The 23,040-nt window shown below is 38.8% G+C and overlaps 1 protein-coding gene across 5 annotated transcripts in view; it reads right to left on the bottom strand.

Annotated features, from left to right (window-relative positions):
* The window catches only part of fndc3a (fibronectin type III domain containing 3A), a 218,447-nt gene that overhangs the window by 22,627 nt on the left and 172,780 nt on the right, over positions 1-23,040 (bottom strand). For all 5 annotated transcript variants that reach the window (XM_060833376.1, XM_060833378.1, XM_060833374.1 and 2 more), the window contains 6 exons: positions 14,376-14,494; positions 14,077-14,182; positions 12,228-12,403; positions 11,413-11,526; positions 10,662-10,811; positions 4,558-4,841 (listed from right to left, as the gene is read on the bottom strand). In XM_060833376.1, the coding sequence (XP_060689359.1) occupies positions 4,558-4,841; positions 10,662-10,811; positions 11,413-11,526; positions 12,228-12,403; positions 14,077-14,182; positions 14,376-14,494 (949 nt within the window). The remainder of the gene's footprint in view (positions 1-4,557; positions 4,842-10,661; positions 10,812-11,412; positions 11,527-12,227; positions 12,404-14,076; positions 14,183-14,375; positions 14,495-23,040) is intronic.

Here is a 23,040-nt window from a genome sequence, read left to right as displayed (position 1 = left end):
TGTACAGCATGGAAACAGGTGCTTCGGTCCAACTTGTCCTTGCAGACTAGATACCCAAACCTAATCTAGTCCCACTTGCCAGCACCCGGCCCAAAGCTCTCCAAACCCTTCCTATTCATATATACCCACCCAGTTGCCTTTTAAATGTTGCAATTGTACCAGCCTCCACCACATCCTCTGGCAGCTCATTCCATACACGTACCACCCTCTGTGTGAAAACATGCCCCTTAGGTGCCTTTTATATCTTCCTCCTTTCACCCTAAATCTATGTCCTCTAGTCCTGGACGCTCCTACCCCAGGGAAAAGACTTTTTCTATTTGTCCTATCCAAACTCTTCATGATTTTATAAACTTCTATAAGGTCACTGCTCAACCTCCAACACTGCATGGCAAACAGCCCCAGCCTATTCAACCTCTCCCTATAGCTCAAATCCTCCAACACTGGCAACATCCTTGTAAATATTTTCTGAACCCTGTAAAATTTTACAACATCCTTCTGATAGGAAGGAGACCAATATAAAAGATGTAAACCAATAAATATATAGAAAGATACTAGAGCAAGTCAGTCATTGATGTTGGCTGATGATACTAATGTCCAGAGGACTTAATAAAAGCAAAAATATTAATTGTAAATATACATGGGCGTTACAAATTAGTCCCAGTTCACAGAATTGGATTAAAGAGTAACCTTACAATTGATAAGTTTTAGAATTCTATCCCTTTCATTTGTAGGTCTACCTATAGCATATGGACGGTAGTGATTCAAGAAGGCAGCTGACCTCTATCTTCTCAATGGCTACTGGGGTGGGCAATAAATGCTGATTCAGCCAGTGATGTCCACATCCCACCAGTGAATAAACTGTTAAAATGGTGGAGTAGTTAAACAAATTCCAATAGAAAGAATTGATCTTATCTTGCCAAATGACCTGGTTGGTTCAAAAATAGTCTCACAGAGGGTGGTGGAACAACAACTATGATGATAGAGGAGAACATTTCCCAACTATTGTGATTAGACCTTGGCTAATAGATTTAGACAAGAAGCAGCGTCTATGATCTGACGAGATGTCTTGGAAATTCATAAATGGTTAATGCATAAAATTTTGAAAACTTAGCTATAAAGGGTGAGGAATAAGAGAATGGCGCTAACAATGTTGAGCCCATCTTCTTAAATAGAACTGAAAAACAAAAGGCCTTGAAAATGAAAGATATATGCCAAATGCAGTCAATACTAAACCTGAGCGTTAATATTTGAATGACAAAATATTAATGAAGAAATGGAGAATACGTCAAATACCAGATGTTATATCGTGGTCCATCAGGTGATAATTTCACTTGAATATTGCAGTGCAATTTTATGAGTTGCTCATGAAATGCTAATAGCCAGGATTAGAAAAATATGTGGTCAAATTTTATCAGGCATGCCATACATATCCAAACCAATCTATTAAAACCCTGCTAAATGGTTTTGAAAACTAGAATTAAAACAGCTGATTTGATTAATGCTTGGAATTTCTCAACTACCAGATATGTTTAAACCAGCTCTTTTAATTCTAGAATGACATTTCACTTTATTTGAAAAGGTAGCTGGGCAGACGAACTGACCAAAAGCATTAGTGTGTTTTGAGATACAGCTAGGTCAATGTGCAATTTTGCAAAAAGAAAAATTTGAAGAGTATAAAACTGTTAATAAAGCAATTACAGCCTTGTTTCTGAACTTTGTGAATTAAAATTTAGAACAAGGAAGAAACCTATTTAGACATTTGCAGAATTTGTATTGGAAAAAGAAATGCTGTGGGATCAGAAATTTCAATTACTGAAGTTACTGACAGATACCTATGACATCTCACACAAAGAGTTAATGTCGGAAGATGCTCAGATGGGAATCTACAGGGAACTTGGACAAATGGGAAATATATAGGAAATATACAGATAGGAGAGGTACTGGTTTTAGGGATCCATCAGAAGGATGCCAAAGTAATAACGGGAAAAGGATAGAACCAAACAGTTAACTAAAGAAAATAACATGCTTGGATTATAATAATACTGAACTTACTTAAGCAAACTGTAAGAAGGTAAATAAAAACTGATTGCAGGAATGGGAATATTTAAGGAGTCTTCAGAAAAAGGGTATCATGAAAGGATATTAATACAGTCACTGTAGTACAAAGGGACCTTGTTTTCTTAGAACATACTAAAAAGAGATCTCTTTGTAGAGTCATGAAAATCATTCTTTGTAAATTGATAAGGAGAATCAGACCTTTCAAGATTTTGAATAGTTTCTCTGGTAAGGAGATATTCCCTTACACTAACTGATAAAGACATCGACAGATCCTGGGGCAAATTATTCACTTATGCAGGTAAATGACATCAATATTTTCTAGAGGACTCAATAAAAGAGAAACTATTAATTGGAGGTAGATATGGAGATTATAAACCAGTCCCGTTATGCAGAGCTTGATTTAAAAAGTAACTTAGTAAATTAAGAATGTGTTCTAGGGGTGTAACAAATCATTATGGAAGGGAATTATCTTAGGAAGTGATCTGGGTGGTTCAAACATATAGGCTTCCCTGAAGGTGGTGGAAGAACCAAGAGGGGCAAAAGAAACCAAAATGCGACAAGAAGAAAACCCAGAATTGTTTCCTGACTGTAACAATGAGATCTCAGGGTTAAGAGTGTGGTGCTGGAAAGATACAGCAGGCCAGGCAGCATCCGAGGAGCAGGAGAATTTACATTTCAGACACAAGCACTTCAGCAGGAGATCTCAGGTTATAGAATTAGGCTAGAAGAGAGGGAGTGCACGAAAAATGGAGGTGATTTGTATACACTCGATTTGATATAATGTGATAGTTCCGTTCTCTTGCGACCTTGTGTTATAAAAAACAATACGCAATAGCTGCACCATGTAAACTAATGGGATAATAACAAACACAGGTGAGGAAAGTTTGCGTTCTACAAATAATGGTCGAAATTCTTCAATCACGTTAAAGCCAATACGCGTTGTGGCAGAACTGACTGTACAGATTTCATAAATTTAAATAAAAAGGATGATGCTAAAAAGAATGTGGCTGACATGTTCAACCCACCTTCTGTAACAGAAAGGCAACAAATCAGAAATAAGAGAGATGTACATAAAGAAGTGTCTGCAGAAATGGAGTCAGAACCATTACCTACATGTTATCATTTGAAAGACAAAGTATTAATATGAGTATTAGAGTACCTCAAATACCACATATGGGCAACAGCTGGTAATTCTATGACTATTAAAAAATTTGAAGAGTAACTCAAAATGCCAATTCAATTCCAGTCACTTAGATACGAGGAAAAGATTACATCAAGATGTAGTCAAATTTTGTCATGCATGAGGTAGTGCAGAAACGCTAACCATCAATTAAACCTGCTCCTTTAAGCCTGAAAGTCGTTTTCAAAGAATTGTTTAGCAAGGTTTTAATCAGTTGTGCATACCTCTTGCTAAAGCCAAATATGAGAATCAGTACCTTTTATTAATTATAGATGTTTCCAAAAGATTTCCTCAGGTTGTGTTTTTAGAACAGAAAAATTACAAAAACAGCATAGAATGTTAGATCATTTTAACAAAGTTTGGACTTCTCAAAGAACCAGATCAAGGTTCAAATTTTATGTCATAAAAATTCAAAGTACAATAATTAGTTTGCTAATTGAACAATTTATATCTTCTACTTATCATCCACAATCTTAAAGTGTTTTGGAAAGTTGGCATCAAATTTTGAAGACCATAACTAAAGCTATTGTCAGGCACCTCCTAATGACTGCGATAAAGGAATTGTTACCGTTCACCATTATGGATGTTCATAACGAGTCCATAGGATTCGGTCCTTTTGAGCTGATTTTTAGGCCTGGAATAAGAGGACCACTTAAACTGATTCAGAGAAATTGATAAACCAAAGTCCAGAGACTACACTTTCAGTTTGAGTTTCAGGCAGAAGCTAACCAAGGCAATGTGTACTGGCCAAAACCCAGTGGAAGAGTGTTCAACATCTATGAAAGCTACAGCAAATATAAAAAGCGCCAAATTCCAATTTTTTTGCTAGAGACAAAGTATTGTCATTTGTCTCTGGGGAACCATTAAAATCAAGGTTCACTTTAACTAATCAATTTAAAAACAAGTTCAGAGTGGTAAAGTGTGCGTGTTATGTTAACATGTAAATGAGATATGATGACAGGGAGGACAGTCATGAGAAAAGCAGATTCATGGGTAAAGAATAAACAAAAAAAGGGAGTGATATGGCTCAATATAAATAGCGAAACAGAAATTGAAAACTGGAAGGCTGATCCTCTACAAATCAGATTGGGTAACAGAGGGATTTAGAAGTTAGTGTGATATTTCATCTTCTAAATAAACTGTAAAAATTGCTTACAAAGACTATTACAGACTCAGATTGCTTTATGGAGAAAAAAAACCCACTGGTCATAGAAAGTTTGGCATCAGCAGTTGTAGATTTAAACCTAACTTAAACCAGGGTGGGACAGCTTGGCACATAAACAATTTAGAGTAACTAGCCATCACTTGATACAGCATACCTGTATGTTGTATCTGGCTGCAGATTTTGGATGATACAATTAGTCGATCTGTCTGCTGTTATTGGCTGCTTGTCACCAAAGTCTATACTGTAGCTTGAGATTTCAGAACCATTATTGCGAGGCTCTTCCCACTGTATGGCTAGACATGTTGAAGGGGAGTCAAGTGGGGTATCAAGTTTATCTTCATCCACTATTTGCAGAAAGCTTATAGCAGCTGGAACAGACGGTGGAGTCATGCACAAAACCACATCACTGAAAGGACCTGCACCAGCAACATTCAGTGCCTGGAAACAGAAGGTTGTAGGTTAATAACAAGCCACATATTATTCTTCTAATGGTTATTTTGCTTTTAAGTCATATAAAGTAAGTGTAACTTTCTATTTCCCCTTTTAACTTTATACTTTGGTACTTGTTCAGTTCTCAATAACTTACTGTGAATCATTGACATCAAATGTACAAGTTTGTTCCAGTTAATGGCTACAAACTCAATTAGTATAATTAAGAATGACACTTAGTTACTTCTGTTCTATAAAAGGCTGTTATTTACATTTAAAACTGTAGGAATTGAATGTAAAACCTTACAAGGAGTAAGAAGAAGTTGGCTGAAATGTAGGAAATACTTAAAATTCATTGGAAACATTTTAAATATTTTAAGAAAATACTTAAAATTCAGTCTGGGCATCAATGAGTACTGAATGGGATATCCAGTTCAGGGAGTTCAGTAGTGTTTAGAATATTATAATTTAAAATTTATGATCTGACTTTGTTGTAGAACTTTCAGAATGGTCAGATAAGTACATGTACTGACTCTTGAGAAGGCAGCTTAGAATTTTCAAGCGTAACAAAATAATGCAAAGAGGACAATGGCAGGTGCAATTTAATGCAATAACACACAGAAAGGAAAATAAGGAGAAAAACTCAAAATGGTGTTAAAATAACAAAGGGTGAAGCTGTAAGTGATTTAACAATGTGGATGTGATGGTAAATATATCCATCAGATTCTGTGAAACATTACTCAAAGTCAACAGAATATTGGGACTATACAGTCCCATAATCAGTTAGAAATTATGAGGACACTGTACAGTACTAAGGTTAAACTACATCTTGAATACCATGCCCAGTTTGATTTGCTGGAAGAGGGAAACATTCAAGTATTGGAGGCTATAGAGAAAGCTCATGAGGCTGACACATAGAGTTTGAGACTTGAAGTATGAGGAATAACTGCAATGACGTGGGCTGTTCAGCTAGAAAACAAAGTGTCTGAAATAGTTTAGTTAATCAAAATGATAAATGGATTGGAAAAGGCAGATTAGTATTATGATTGGTGGGTGGTGCTAGAAAAATCAAGCAAAATAATATAAAAATTATTTTTCCAACAATAAATCTAGAATAATCCATTTTGAGAACAGAACACTGTTCTGAGAATCTAACGAAGGATTTCTGTATATCAGTGCACATTGGGTAAAGATTATATAGCTTACTGGGACAGAGAGAAGATAATGTCTTATTCAACTGAATTAAGATGCATACTTAAAATTCAACATTCACTGAAAGAGAATCTTAGGGTCACTATTAAGGTTGAATCTTGAGAGTGACCAAAGAAATTGGCTGAAAACAGCACATTTTGTTGGAATAGGTTCAGGTATAGAAACAATACTGAATTTTAAATGCTTATTGTTTATAATTATTTGAATTCAATGCAAATTGATATTCTCTGCAAACATGACCAGACTCAAAGGGAGAAAAGGTCGTTCAGAAATTGAGTCAGACAAAACTTAAAAATAAGAAATACATTAGATGAAAATGAAGATGATCAAAGTATAAAGCAGTTTATATAGGAGGAAAAACTGAATGACCTCCGTAAACAGTGTTGAAATAATGATGAGTTGAAAGAGATCATTAGCCTTAGTAAAACTTGACTCTCAGACTGCACTAATTGGAGTACATCCAAGTACTACGTCCTGTTCTGGTCATATAGATGGTCTGTCGGAGTTGGGAGCAGTGCAGGAAAGAACCAGAAAACTGATTTCTGGTGTAAGAGATATGGGCAACAGTGCAGAAACCTAATCTGAAAAAGAGTTAAATCTCACTCTACAAGTTAATTATTTTTCTCTCCAAAGATGGTACCAGATCTAAAAATTATTTCCAGTACTTTGTTTTCATTTTGATGCTAAAAACTGGGTTTTTCCCAGGGGTAACCTTGGAACAGTCCTCTTTCCTTAATGCCCCCTTGACAGTTCAGGAAATACAGGAGGCAGCTAGGCAACTTCAAAGTGGGAAAGCGCCTGGCCCTGACGGTCTTCCGGGTGAGTTTTATAAGGAGTTTGTAGGGATTCTGTCAGGGCCAATGTTGGAGATGTACAATCATTCCTGTATACATGGATGTCTACCACCATCTTTGAGAGAAGCTAATATTTCCTTAATTCTTAAGAAGGGGAAGGTTCCTGAGGATTGTGCCTCATACAGGCCCATCTCTCTATTAAAGTCAGATTTCAAGATTCTGTCCAAGATCCTGGTGCTGAGATTGGAAAGAGTGTTGCCCCATATTATTAAAGAGGACCAGACAGGCTTTATAAGGGTCCTCTAATAATATTAGAAGGTTGCTGAATATGGTCCAAGTTTGTCAACAACGATCGATTCAAAAGTTGGTGATTTCCATAGATGCAGAGAAAGCATTTGACTGGGTGGAATGGCCGTATATTTTTATGTCTTAGAACAGTTTGAGTTGGATGGAGTCTTTGCTAGGTGGGTGGAGGTTTTATATCGCCACCCTCTGGCCACAATCATCACCAACCGGGTGAAGACTGGGAATTTTATGATTGGTAGGGGTAGTCGGCAATGCTGCCCCCTCTCACCATTGTTGTTTATGTTGGTGATATAGCCCCTGGCAGAGGCCACTCATCAGAACGTCCACATAACCGCTCCGGAAGTGGAATCGAGGGCACACAAGATTGCACTGTATGCGGATAATGTCCTTCTGTTTTTATTGAACCCAATGATCTCTGTACCCCATTTGATACAATGTATTAATTCATTTGGGGCTATTTCAGGGTATAAGTTTAACTTTGCAAAATCGGAGGCTATGCCTTTGGGGAGTCTTAAGGATGTGCCAGAAGTTGAAGGTGGCTCTTAAGTTCCCTTTTAAGTGCTCACGGGCACTTTTATGTCTAGGGAATTCCTAGGCATTTTTATTACCCCCAAGTTTGATCTGTTATTTTGGACTAACTTTGTTCACTTGCTCGACAATATTAGGCGAGATCTTCAGAGATGGAGGCTCTTCCAATTTCATGGCTGGGCCGAATATCTCTCATTAAGATGAGTGTTCTTCCTCGTTTGCTTTATCCCATGTGTATGCTCCCTATCATGTTTCTAGATCAACGCTGCAGAAGCTTATGGGGTGGTTTGGTTCCTTTGTCTGGCATCTTGGGCTCATCAAACTTACTAAATTGCAGTTGCCTCAAGGAGGGGGCGGAGTTGATTGCCCAGACATCAAAGGGTATCAATTGAGTTCCCCGCTGTCCTTTGTCTGCGATTGGGTAGGTAACGATCCAAACTCAATATGGCTGGATATTGAGGCCTCCCAAGCAAAGTGTCCTCTTATTAACCTGTTGTTCATGGATAAGATGAGGACAGTTATAAACCACTGCCAGAACCCCATTGTCATTAGTACAGTCAAGGCATGGAGGGCGATGCGTCAGAGTGAGGGTTGTTTATCCAAGAGTTTGCCTTTTACACCTATAGTTGGCATGCCAGGGTTCCGACCAGGGATGATGGACTCAGGATTCAAACTATGGGCAGCGAGAGGAGTTTCTCATTTGGGAGACTTGTTTGAGGGGGAGCTTATATCTTTTGAACAACTGAGCTGCAAATACAGGTTACCCAGCAGAATTCTTTTCTGATTTTTTCAGGTTAGGGGTTTCATCTAAAAGAAGAGTACGCTTCTCACTAAGCCCTGTAAGCCCAATACAGAGAGGTTGATGCTACATTCCACAAGCACCCTTTCAGTTAGTTCCCCTATTGCCTGCTGGGTGGCAGAGTCTCGCAGGATATTAACTGGTTATGTGAGGTCTGGGAGCAAGACCTAGGAGTGGAGATCTCTTCTGAAACAAGGGAGAACATATGGGAGAATACTCGAAACATCTCAATCTGTAATAGGACATGCGCTACGCAGTTAGAAGTTCTGCACAGGGCTCAGCTGGCACCAGACCGTCTAGCGAAGTTTTAAAAAAAGGGGCATCTTCAGCGTGCCCCAAATGTAAAATAAGTGTAGGTACTCTTACCCATTGCTTCTAGACATGCCACAGGCTCAGTATTTACTGGAGAGCTGTGGCGGGAGAGATAGGGAGGGTATTGAGGACTGAAGTCAAAGTAGACCCGATATCCCTCCTCTTAGGTCTACCAAATTTACCATCTTTAAACGGGCATGGGAAGTAACTTTTTAGTATTCTTGCATACTATGCACGGAAGAATATTCTGATGAACTGGGTGTTTGAAAACCCATTGGGCTTGCTGGGATGGCAGAAATGAATTATGGAGCACATTCCCTTGAACATTTTTTTACAAACATGGTGCATCACACAACAGACCATTTTTATAAGACATGGCAGCCCTTCTTGAGTTATTTGGAAACAGATTTGTCAGTTGTCTTAACTAGGGCATTTGTTTTACCAGGATGTTAAATTTGTCAAGGCCTGGGCCTTGGAGGGGGTCTCCTGAGTTAATACGGGTATATATACAATGCTCCTGTTTCTCTGTTTGGTAGCTTTGCACTGAGCATAGCTGTTCTGTATTGGTGTTTTTTTTTGCTTTTCTTTCTTTTTTTGGTGTTGCTTGGCACAGTGTTAGGGTTTTCTTGTATTAGAAAGTAGGTTAATAGTTTTTGTTTGTTTTCTTTTTATTATACTGATATTTGTTATTGATTGTATTTTTCAATAATTTTATATGTTTCTAAAGTTAAAAAAATTCGCTAATAAATATATTTACAAAAAAAAAGCTGAGTTTTTCAGTTTTAAAAAGAAGTACCTAATATAGGAAATCAAATAGGAAAAGGGAAATCTGTTGAATTAATTTGATGTAATTTACAACATTGAACAAAATACAACAGGTTCAAAGCACTAAAAAGCAAATTAATTATAGAACAGGAAGTTCTGCCTTACACAAATAGCAATATCTGAAAAGGACTCAAAGTCTATCCTCCTCAGTAATGAGAGGTATGTTTTGCAGTAAGTCCTTAATGTCATCAGAATTAACTTTTTATATTCAGTAACTGTTGAAGCAAAGAATATTAAAAAAAAGGCAATTAAAATTTTTCATTTAAACTATACTTTGCAAAGGGAGATTTAGTGATGATGGATCTTGGAATTATTCCAACAAGCAATGATAGTTTTCATGGTTGCAATTATGAAATCTAAAATCCACAAGATGCCATTGTGAGAGTTGCATTCTTATCCCCACATGCCTGGGCATCTGGATTACCAGTCCAGTGGTATTACCACTATGCCACCATCTCCTACACCTTAAACCTATACTTTATAATCACATCAATGCTAGCTTAGATTCTATAGGCATATAATCGCCTTGTCCTCAGCACATCCACAGTTTCTATATTTGTATCTGAAATTTTTCAGAAAAGATTTACAAGGATGTTGCTGGGTTTGAAAGGTTTGAGCTAGACAAAGAAGTTTGAGCTAGACAAAGGCCAAGGCTTTTTCCCTTGAGTGTTGGAGGCTGATGGGTTTAGAGGCATACAAACTCCTGAGGGTTGTGGATGGGATGTAAAACCAGGGTCTTTTTCTTAAGATATGGAAGTCCAAAACTAGAGGGCATAGATTTATGGTGAAAAGGGAAATATTTAAAAGGAACCTGAGGGGCAACTTTTCTTGCAGAATGTGGGGTATGGAATAAGCTACTCGGTGACATGGTGGAAGCAGCTACACTTACATTTAAAAGGCATCTGGTTGGGTACACGAATAGGAAGGATTTAGAGTGATATGGACCAAATGCTGACAAATGGGCCTAGATCAATGTAGCATATCTGGTGACACGCTCAAGTTAGACCAAAGGGTTTTGTTTCTGTGCTGTATAACTCTATGTTTCTTAATTACCTGCACTCTACAAAAGTATGTTGTGGCTGGCAAAAGCCCCTTCACTTCAAAATTTAGACCGGGACCACAATAACATATTTGCAGGATGCCTTCCACAACTCCCCATTCCAGCCTGTACTCTGTCACATCGGCACCATTATCAGCTGGAGTCTGCAAGAACAAAATTAAGTGTATAAATATGTGATGTATTTCTGAATGTCAAACAACAAACAAATTAGGTTTCAAAGTCTAGTTTACTCTACTCAAATTAGCATTCTAACTAACAGCAATCACTGGCACAAGCTATCTCTTTAGAAAACATCCTCCTAGTTGAACAAGCTCTTTGCTCATGAGGAAGTCAGTCAGCACGCTCCCTGTTGTCTCCTATTCTTTCTAGTATTTACAGAAACAACCTTGAAATTAGAGTCTTCAGAACATTAAATGATGGTCACTAGATGTTTACTGCAATCATATATGCTAAGAACCAAGTTCTGAATCATCTTGATTTTTGGACCCCTTTGGAAGTAGAGATCATTTTATTTGACACTTCAAAGCTTAAACTAATTTCTAGGCCAGGATCTTTGAGGTGCTTGATCCTCAGGTATGACTAGGAGCTCAAATACAATTCTCCTACAACTCTCAGAAGTTGTTTACAGTAACTGATTCTTACTTTTCAGGTATGTACAATCAAATAATCCAACTAAAATTGAAATAAACAGGAGTTAATTTTTGCCACAAGATTAGTAAGACAAAAGGGAGACATAATACATACTGTCCAGCTGACGTGCACACACGTGGCTGTTTTGCACACAACATGTGGAGCTTTGCATTGGTCAGGACATCCTGCAGCTGTGCAAATTTCACATTTTTCTGAATAAGGACCACACTATGAGGAAAGAACATATAAGTATTTGGATTGTACAACTGTTGTTAAAATCTGTAAGATATTTAATACCAAAATGTTAAACTTAAACTGGAAGATTAGAAAGAGAACTCATGTAGACTGTGGATTGATCAACCCACACTTCATGATAAAAGAACAAGTTACTTTTCATTCAAACAGCTCTAAAATATAACCAGTGGTTTACAAATTGTTTCTTTTATAATAATTTGTCCTTGTAATCTTGCTATCTTAGAAATTTACAGTATTACTGCTTTGAACAAATTCTTGATAATCCCACCTTCTCTATCACAAAACTAATGAACACTTCTTTTTCTCCTGCAGTAACTTACTTGTACTCCTATCTTCATTAACCATAGAAACAAAGGAATGAACCATCAATTATCCCATAACCATCAATGCTGAGCAAACATTTGAACACATGGGTGCTACAGAAAATAGTAATTTCAAAATAACTATATTGTTAGTCTGAGCCTGTAGAAGGCAATGTTATGTTAACAACTACACCAATCTAACAACAAATTACTGTACAGAATAATGTCTCTGAAAGACCTGAACAATGCTGCATCAAAACCAAAAGCTAACAGGGCTGGATTGAATGCATCTCCACCCACTTATATTCTAATACTGAAGGTTCTTCTTAAGATTTGACATTTCAGTGAGCTTTCCAGAATCTTGACCCTTACCCCTGCTTTGTTTACAGCCCGAAGTCGAAAACTGTACATCTTTCCTGGAAGCAGGCTGCTGACTGTACATTCTGTGTCAGGTCCCTCGTACACCTCCTTGGGTTCAGTCAGGTTTGATGCAGACATTTCCAGTCTATAACTGATTACTTGAGAACCGCCAGTTATAGGAGGTTGGCCTAATGAGACAAATCAAGCTTCTACACTTTCAAGTCAAAAATATACACTTATATCATACCTTTAGCATAGAAAAATGCCCCTAGGCTTCACAAGCGTATTATCAAAGTATGACCTAATCATATAAGGAGATAATAGTACAGTTAATCAAAAAGGAAGTCAAATAGTTAATCTGTGAAAAGTTTGCAAATTGACAACAGATGTTGGAATTTTAAGATGCCATCTATGGCCTTATGAAAAAAAATGCCTCACTGAGCTGATAAGTTGAACAATTTAAATACAATAAAATCCACAATGGGCCCTATTTACGCAATTCCTTGCTGTTGTGATTAAGCTTCTAAGGAATGTTAATTAGTGTTCATATCAATTTTATTGGGCACAGGTGTAATGTAGGCATTAACATTTTTTACAATTTTTATACTAAGCTGCTAAGGTCTCATATATTCTTCCAATGTACATAATCAAGGTTAAAAAAATTAAACGGGAGATAAAAATAATATGTAGTATATAATACAAGAAGACATTTCCAGATTTTTTTTGTTACATGGAAGGAACCAAAGGATATATATTTCAGCAGCAAAGTGGAGTTAATGCATAAGTTCAGGCATAGTCTAATTGAAGAATAACTACTTCTGTGCCCTTTTTCAAAAAAGAGCATATCACCTGTCAGTGGAATTAAATATTCAATGGAAATGATTAAACTTTGTAAAATAGTATTTACATAGCAAACCATTTACAACTAAGACAGAGAAAGCAGATTCAAGTATTTGTACTTGTGTTTTTTTTCTTTTAAAATGAGGAACAATTATTTTTAGATACATTAAATCAGCTTTATCTGCTCCCAACTTTAAGACAAATTAAAACATTTATATAACTTAAGGAATATTTGTGCAATGGGTCTAGATGGAAATGTCCTACATGCCAATTTGTAGCTTTAGAAGAAATGTAGACGTTTGAAGTTCACTGCTGTTTTACAGTTTCAAAGGTCCAACATGTTTATGGTATCCAGATTAACATACATCAAAAGCAGCTTGAGATTCTTTAAGTTGCTTCCAAGCTACAAAGTTGACAAAAAGTGAGTTCAAGTGGTTACATTTCAAAGGATTCCACTACTATTTAGTATAGGTAGACATTTATTTTAATAACAACAGAGACTTATAAGAATTAATATTAGGCACTAAAGGAAGACAAAGAACTGCAGATGCTGGAGTTCTGAAACAAAAATGGAAATTGCTGGAGAAACTAAGCAAGTGTAGCAGCTCCAGTGGGGAGAAAACAGTTTTGAGTTCAGTGACCCTTTGATCAGAAGAGCAATATTACTAAATCTTTATGAATGATATACTTTCAGTTTTGGAGTATAAATTTAGAACCATATTTAAATAATGTATTTGCAAAAAGTAAAGTGGAAAACAAATTTTTAAAGAATTCTAAACTTTTTTCTGAAGAATTACTAGCGAAGTATGGTTCAAATAAAGATGTTCCACCAAAAAAAAACAATTTCTGTTGGGTACATGAATCAGTGTGGATCAAAGATAACTGGCAGCTATATATCTCAGCATGCATCAACATAAAAATTATTTAATATCACAGGCTAAGCTCATTCTGTACACAACTTCACATATCACCGTGGACTAAAACTTATAGTTTCAGCAGTGCAGTGACAAATGGCTCTCACCCCATCGTAACTGTATTTCTCTTGCCCGAGCTTTACCGACAAGTCTTGGTGGTTGGCAAGGACCAGGGGGAACTGCTGGTGTCTGCACTAATAATGTTTCTGAGACCTGTAAAAGTTATTCATCACAAAAATTAATGATCATGCTAATATGATTCTTATAAGATTCCCAAAGCAGTTCCCTAAAATACTTTTTAAAAGTAAATGTACACAAGGTACACTACTTCTAAGATTGCTGGATCTTTACTCATTTTATTACAAAGGGACAGTTATGTGTCCAGAATGATAAATGTCAAAATTACCGGACTCTGCCCTCCTTCACTAATGCAGTAAAGTCGCAACTGGTAGACACAGCCAGGATTAAGGTGGTCACACACATGTTCTCTGGTAGCTCCACTATAAACCACGTCCCAAGTGTTCGCTGAAAAGTTTATTAGAAATAGGTTATGAGTAGTTATTTCAATAGCAATGTCACCAAGCAGTTAGCAAGTTTCTTAAAATAAGCAGCTGCATAATTTGTCCCAATATATCTGATGGCGCATTTAGTTTTAAAATAAAGACAAATGGAATTTTGCTTTTAGTTCCGCGAAGGTGACACCCCACTCCCCCCCCCCCCCCCCCCCCCCCCACCTCCAGACCCCAAAAAAGAGGTCAGAAAGTCAGCCTTGAACTGAAAAGGATGCAACAGAAAGGGAAGTGGGTATTAAAACTAGAGCAAAAGAACAAGTGGCGGATATTTGCTTAGAATCTACGAAGGGAGAGATGACTTAGGCAGTCCAGAGAATCATTTTTCACTAAATGACAAAAAGAATCAGACCATTAAAGTCGTGAATACTTTATTGAAAGTGAGAGATGCTCCCTTATTCTTCTAATTAAAGAGGTAAACCAGTAAAGATATTGAGAGCCACTGGAACAAACTAGTCAGAGTCATAGAGATGTAGAGTATAGAAACAGACCCTTCGGTCCAACTCGCCCATGCTGACCAGATATCCCAACCTAATCTAGTCCCACTTGCCAGCACCCGGCCCATATACCTCCAAACCCTTCCTATTCATATACCCATCCTGATGCCTTTTAGATGTTGCAATCGTACTAGCCTCCACCACTTCCTCCGGCAGGTCATTCCATACAGGTACCACCCTGTGTGTGAAAGAATTCCTCTGTTTTATCCTTCCCCTCTCACCCTAAATCTATGCCCACTAGGTCTGGATTCCCCCACCCCAGGAAAGAGACTTTGTCTATTTAACCTATCCGTGCCCCTCATGGTGTTACAGACCTCTTTAAGGTCACCCCTCAGCCTCCGACGCTCCAGGGAAAACAGCCCTAGCCTATTCAAACTCTCCCTATAGCTCAAATCCTCCAAGCTTGGCAACATCCTTGTAAATCTTTTCTGAACCCTTTCAATTTCATAACATTGTTCTGATAGGAAGGAGGCCAGAATTGCACGCAATACTCCAACAGTGGCCTAACCAATATCCTGTACAGCCTCAACATGACCTCCCAACTCCTGTACTCAATACTCTGACCAATAAAGGAAAGCATACCAAACACCACCTTCACTGTCCCATCTACCTGCGATTCCACTTTCAAGGAGCTTTGAACCTGTACTCCAAGATCTCTTTGTTCAGCAACACTCCCTAGGACCTGACCATTAAGTGTATAAGTCCTGCTATGATTTGCTTTCCCAAAATGCAGCACCTCATACTTATCTGAATTAAAGTCCATCTGCCACTTCTCAGCCTATTGGCCCATCTGATCAAGATCCTGTTGTAAGCTGAGGTAACCTTCTTTGCTGTTCACTACACCTCCAATTTTGGTGTCATCTGCAAACTTACTAACTATATCTCTTAAGTTCACATGCAAATCATTTATATAAATGATGAAAAATAGTGGACCCAGCACCAATCCTTGTGGCACTCCACTGGCAGAGGCCTCCGGGCTGATAAACGCACTCCACTGGTCATAGGCCTCTAGTCTGAAAAACAACCCTCCACCACCACCCTCTGTCTTCTACCTTTTGTGCCACTTCTGTATCCAAATGGCTAGATCTCCCTGTATTCCGTGAGATCTAACCTTGCTAACCAGTCTCTCATGGGGAGGCTTGTCGAATGTCTTATTGAAGTCCACATAGATCACATCTACTGCTCTGCCCTCATCAATCTTTTTTGCTTCTTCTTCAAAAAACTCAATCAAGTTTGTGAGACATGATTTCCCATGCATCAATCCATGTTGACTATCTCTAATCAGTCCTTGCCTTTCCAAATACATGTACATCCTGTCCCTCAGGATTCCTTCCAACAACTTGCCCACTACTGATGCCAGGCTCACTGGTTGATCGTTCCCTGGCTTCTCCTTACTACCCTTCTGAAACAGTGGCACCATGTTAGCCAAACCCCAGTCTTCTGGCACCTCATCTGTGACTATCGATGATACAAATATCTCAGAAAGAGGCCCAGCAATCACTTCTCTAGCTTCCCACAGAGTTTTCGGGTACACCTGATCAAGACCTGGGGATTTATCCACCTTTAACCGTTTCAAGACATCCAGCACTACCTCCTCTGTAATATGGACATTTTGCAAGATGTCATCATCTATTTCCCTACATTCTATCCCTTCCATGTCCTTTTCCACTGATACAAAACACTCGTTTAGTATCTCCCCCATCTCCTGCGGCTCCACACAAAGGCCACCATGCTGATCTTTCAGGGGCAGTATTCTCTCCTGAGTTACCCTTTTCTCCTTATTGTATTTGTAAAATCCCTTTGGATTCTCCTTAACTCTATTTGCCTAAGCTATCTCATATCCCCTTTTTGCCTTTCTCATTTCCCGCTTATGTATACTCCTACTGCCTTTATACTCTTCAAAGGATTCACGCGATCTATCCTGTCTATACCTGACACATACTTCCTTCTTTTTCTTAACAAAACCCTCAATTTCTTTAATCATCCAGCATTCCCTATACCTGCCAGACTTTCCTTTCACCCTGACAGGAATATACTTTCTCTGGATTCTCGTTATCTCATTTCTGAAGGCTTCCCATTTTCCAGCTGTCCCTTTACCTGTGAACATCTGCCCCCAATCAGCTTTTGACAGTTTTTAGATTAGACTTACAGTGTGGAAACAGGCCCTTCGGCCCAACAAGTCCACACCGACCCGCCGAAGCGCAACCCACCCATACCCCTACATTTACCCCTTACCTAACACTACGGGCAATTTAGCTTGGCCAATTCACCTGACCCGCACATCTTTGGACTGTGGGAGGAAACCGGAGCACCCGGAGGAAACCCACGCAGACACGGGGAGAACGTGCAAACTCCACACAGTCAGTCGCCTGAGTCGGGATTCTTGCCGAATACAATCAAAATTGGCCTTCCTACAATTTCGAACTTCAAATTTTAGATCTGGTCTATCCTTTTCCATCACTATTTTAAAATTAAATAGAATTATGGTCGCTGGCCCCGAAGTGCTCCCCCACTGACACCTCAGTCACCTGCCCTGCCTTATTTCCCAAGCATAGATCAAGTTTTGCACCTTCTCTTGTAGGTACATTCACATACTGAATTAGAAAATCTTTTTTGTACACACTTAACAAATTCTTCTCCATTTAAACCCTTTACACTATGGCAGTCCCAGTCTATGTTTGGAAAGTTAAAAATCCCCTAACATAACCGCCCTGTTATTTTTCCAGATAACTGAAATCTCCTTACAAATTTGTTTCTCAATTTCCCGCTGACTATTAGGGGAATCCCAACAAGGTGATCATACCTTTCTTATTTCTCAGTTCCAAATAACTTCACTGGATGTATTTCCAGGAATGCCCTCCCTTATCAAAAATGCCACTCCCCCTCCTCTCTTGCTTCCCCTTTTTTGTCCTTCCTGTAGCATTTGTATCCTGGAACATTAAGCTGCCATTCCAGTCCATCCCTGAGCCATGTTTCTGTAACTGCTATGATATCGCAGTCCCATGTTCCTAACCATGCCTAGAGTTCATCTGCCTTCCCTGTTAGGCCTCTTGCATTGAAATACATGCAGTTTAATTTACCAGTCCTACCCTGTTCTCCGATTTGTCCCTGCCTGCCCTGACTCGCTTCTTTTCTCAACTGTACCACTCTCAGATTGATCTCTTTCCTCACTATCTCCCTGGGTCCCACCCCCACCACCTTAATAGTTTAAATCCTCCTGAGCAGCTCTAGCAAATCTTCCTGCCAGTATATTAGTTCCCCTCCAATTCAAGTGCAATCTGTCCTTCTTGTACAGATCACTTCTACTCCAGAAGAGATTCCAATAATCCAAAAATGAATCCTTCTTCTATATACCAGCTCCTCAGTCATGCATTCAATCTGCTCTATCCTCCTATTCCAACCCTCACTAGCTCGCAGCACTGGGAGTAATCCAGATATTACTACTAAATTCTTGCCTAACTCTCTACATTCTCCCTTCAGAATCTCATCCTTTTGCCTTCCTATGTCATTAGCTCCAATGTGTACAATGACCTCCTGTTGGTCCCTCTCCCCCTTGAGAACATTTTGCATTCTCTCTGAGACATCCTTGATCCTGGCACCAGGGAGGCAATACACCATTCTGATTTTTCGCTGCTGGCCACAGAAACGTCTATTTGCTCCTCAGACTAGAGAGTCCCCTAACACAATCGATCTCTGGGAACCCAACATACCCCTCATTGCACTGGAGTCTGTCTCGATACCAGAAATTTAGTTGTTCTTGCTACATTTCCCTGAGAATCCAACACCCCCTACATTTTCCAAAACAGCATACTTGTTTGAAATGGGGATAGCCACAGAAGACTCCTGGTCTACTTGCCTGCCTCTCTCACCTTTCCTGGAGTTAACCCATCTATGTGACTGTATCTGCAACTTTTCTCCCGTCCTGTAACTGCCATCCATCACATCTCCTTGCTCTTGTAAATTCCTTTTGCCTCTGTCTTTCCAACCGATCCATTCAATCTGATAGGATTCGTAACCAACAGCATTTATTGCAGATATAATCCTCAGTAACATGTAAACCCTCCCTGAACTCCCACATCCGACAAGAAGAGCACATCACTCTACTAAAGGTCATGTTTGCTTCTTCCAATCTACAGACCCAAAAAATAGCACTGTCTTATTCCTTTACAAAACACTGCTCCAGACTAACTTAATACTTATGACTTATATTTTTAAGTTTATTCAAGACACATATCTCAATAAAACATATAATCAAGAAAGAACCCACTCTACTCAATACTGCAGACTTTCTGTGAGGCCACACTTAAAAATATTCACTTATCTGTTTCTGTGTTCTGACCTCTCCCAAACAAGTTCCTGCAAGATTACTTATAAATTTCACTGCTTGTTAATTTTCCCAGACGCATTCCGATGTCCAGCAATACATGAATTAAACAGCAAAGGCAGTAACTGCGCAGGTTCACTGCTGTATCAGTTAGCAGTGTGGGTTTCTTCTTCTCTCTCTCTCTTGCACTGACCTGACCATGTGCTACCTTTGTCTGTTCCTCTCCCTTTTAAAAGTGCTGTTGTTTCGACTTTTTTTCCTCCGAAGTTCCAAAACAATGCAACAGCATATAAAACAGTAATTACTGCTCCTGAGATTCAAGGAAATCACCTCCAACACCTCAAAATAAGGAGCAACCTGTTACAGCCAGAAATTATTCCCGTCCTCCAACTTGGATTAGTTGCTGATGCTGGTTGTGCTTCAATTAAGAGTATTGAGTACAGGAGCTGGGAGGTCATGTTGCAGCTGTACAGGACATTGGTCAGACCACTGTTGGAATATTGCATGCAATTCTGGTCTCCTTCCTATTGGAAGGATGTTGTGAAACTTGAAAGGGTTCAGAAAAGACTTACAAGGATGTTGCCAGGGTTGGAAGATTTGAGCTATAGGGAGAGTTTGAATAGGCTAGGGCTGTTTTCCCTGGAGCGTCGGAGGCTGAGGGGTGATCTTAAAGAGGTCTGTAACACCATGCGGGGCACGGATAGGATAAATAGACAAAGTCTTTTCCCTGGATCGGGGAATCCAGAACTAGAGGGCAGAGGTTTAAGGTGAGAGGGAAAGATATAAAAGAGACCCAAGGGGTGGGTGCTATGTGTATGGAACAAGCTGCCAGAAGAAGTGATGGAGGCTAGTATAATTGCAACATTTAAAAAGGCATCTGGATGGGTATATGAATAGGAAGGGTTTGGAGGGATATGGCCAGATGCTGGCAGGTGGGACTAGATTGGGTTGGGATATCTGGTTGGTATGGACGAGTTAGACTGAAGGGTCTGTTTCCATGCTGTACATCTCTATGACTCTAATTATCTTCCAGTGGAGTTAGTAAATGGAAGTATACAAAGACTTTAGAAACTGGTCCCATTATAAAGGAGTTGTATTAAAGCGTGGCTTAGTAAATGAAGTATTCATAGTTGTGCTTCAAATCCCTCCAGAAGGAAGTGATATTATCTTGGAGAATCAATATCTGTTTCAAACCTAAAGGCCTCATCAAGGGTGTATAAACACCAGCAAAAATAAAAGAAAGAGGAGGAATATCCTGGATTATTTCCTGACTGTGGCTTAAGCAGACCTCAGGGCATAGAATTAGACAGGAAGAGGATGAGCTTACAAAAAGGAGAGATGATATAGAAATCCAGTTGTCTGACGCTATTTTTGAAAATTTAAATAATGTTTAAAGGAAAAGAGAATGAGGCTGACAAATTTATTTGTTTTCTTTAATAGAAATACAACAGGTAAAGTGTGAATTATGACATAGTTCCAGTGGCTGTGGTACAGTTCCAGGGTATGGCTAGGCCCGGGTATTTGATGGTGGAGGCATTCAGACTGTGGAGGTAAGCAGGAACTCAGAGCTGAGTGATCGCAGACTGAGGAATGGACTTGTGGCTTTGTTCTTCTGGTGGACAGGACTCATGGCATAAGCGTGGAAGTGATTTGGACATTCCTTTTCTTTTGGCTTTGTTTGATTGCTGCTTCTGTTTTTAGTCCTGTTTTACGCACACTAAGGTGGAAGAATGCGACTGTGTACACTTTTCACTTTACTCCTATACTGTACTACAATGCATATGACAATAAATCTAAACAATCTGAATTAAAAGAGCTGTAATAAACAGCCCACTCAACAACTGAACCAGAATCAATACCTGACAAACTTGATATCAAGTTTAAATGTTGATCTGACTGTATTTCTTTGGGTAATCCATATCTTGTTTAAAAATTAAATTAAACCAACTTTAAGTTATAATAATACTTTAGTATTATTGCAAATACAAATGCTAATAAGAAAATGGAGTCCATTTCAAATACCATCCAATGCTTATTAGCAGCAGTCTATTAGGTGTCAATTCCACTTTAGTACTATAATTAAATTTAAATGGCTTATGAAATTCCAATGGCTGCCACTTAGGTACTCTGAAAATGCAGGCTAAAATACAAAAAAAAATTATCGGCTGGAATTCCATAAGGATGTGGCTAAATTTTGCCAAATGATGTCTTACATGTCAGGTAGTGGAACCCACTCCTTTCATTCTGATATCATTTTTCAAAAAACCCTTTCACAGAGCTTTAATAAATTGCGTAAAGTCCTACCTAACATCAAATGTGCAAACCGGTATTTTTTCACAAATTCTGGATATTTCTGCAAGATCCACTGGGGCAGTGTCCGCGAGGAAAATTATGACAAAAATGATAATAGAAAAGTTGGTTAATTTGTAAACAAGATATGGATTACCCAAAAAAAAAATCAGATCAACATTGAAACTTAATGTCAAAATAGTCAAAGAAACAATGAATTTGTTTTGTAAGAATAAAACAATTTACATCTTCAGAATATCTTAAGGAGCATTAGAAAAATGGTACCAAATTATGATTAGAACTTATTGTCAGGAATGTCCTAATTCCCTTGGCACTGTTTGCCATGAAGGATACTTCTACTGCATTAACAGGACTAATCCTTTTAAGGATATACAAGCATGAATTCAAAGGACCCTTTAAATTCATAAGCTAAAACACATCGACTATATTTCAGAGTTATACGTCAAATTTCCAAGAAAATTAACCAAAACTTGCACGTTGGCCAAAACGCACTTGCAAAGTGCTCAAAAAGCAATGGAAGCTACAGGAAATACAAAGGCCAAAGCTCATAACAGTCTTGCTACAGGCAATGTGTTACTACTACCATCTGTCTTTGGGGAACAGTTGAAAGCAAGGTTCTCTGGACCTCACCAGTTCAAAAAGAAACTCAAGATGTGAACCGCATCATAAGTACTGCAGACAGGAGGCAAAAAAATCAGCAGGTGTGTTGTAATAATAGGTCAAAGGGATATATTTACTGAGAGGATTATGAGAACGTGACCTGGGTTCAATTCCCGCCTCAGGCGACTGACTGTGTGGAGTTTGCACGTTCTCCCCACGTCTGTGTGGGTTTCCTCCGGGTGCTCCGCTTTCCTCCCACAGTCCAAAGATGTGCGGGTCAGATGAATTGGCCATGCTAAATTGGCCGTAGTGTTAGGTAAAGGGTAAATGTAGGGGTATGGGTGGGTTGCGCTTCGGCGGGTCGGTGTGGACTTGTTGGGCCGAAGGGCCTGTTTCCACACTGTAAGTAATCTAATCTAATCTAAAAAAATGGGGACTGAATGAATATCACAATGATTTGAGAATGAATTACAAGTTGAAAATTCAGATGCTGATCCTACAATAATCAGTATAGAGTTGTGCTTAAAAGTTTAGATAGAATTCTAGACTACAAAACACTACATAGGACAAACAGGAAGATAGCTAACAACCCGCATCCATGAACACCAACTAGCCACGAAACGACACGACCAGCTATCCTTAGTAGCCACACACGCAGATGACAAACAACATGAATTCGACTGGGACAACACTACTATCATGGGGCAAGCCAAACAGAGAACAGCCAGAGAATTCCTAGAGGCATGGCACTCATCCACAGATTCCATCAAC

This window comes from Hemiscyllium ocellatum, chromosome 12, assembly GCF_020745735.1.
Source record: "Hemiscyllium ocellatum isolate sHemOce1 chromosome 12, sHemOce1.pat.X.cur, whole genome shotgun sequence".
Lineage (NCBI taxonomy): Eukaryota > Metazoa > Chordata > Chondrichthyes > Orectolobiformes > Hemiscylliidae > Hemiscyllium > Hemiscyllium ocellatum.
The sequence above is the reverse complement of the archived record's forward strand: the minus strand, read 5'-3'. Positions and strand labels throughout refer to the sequence as shown.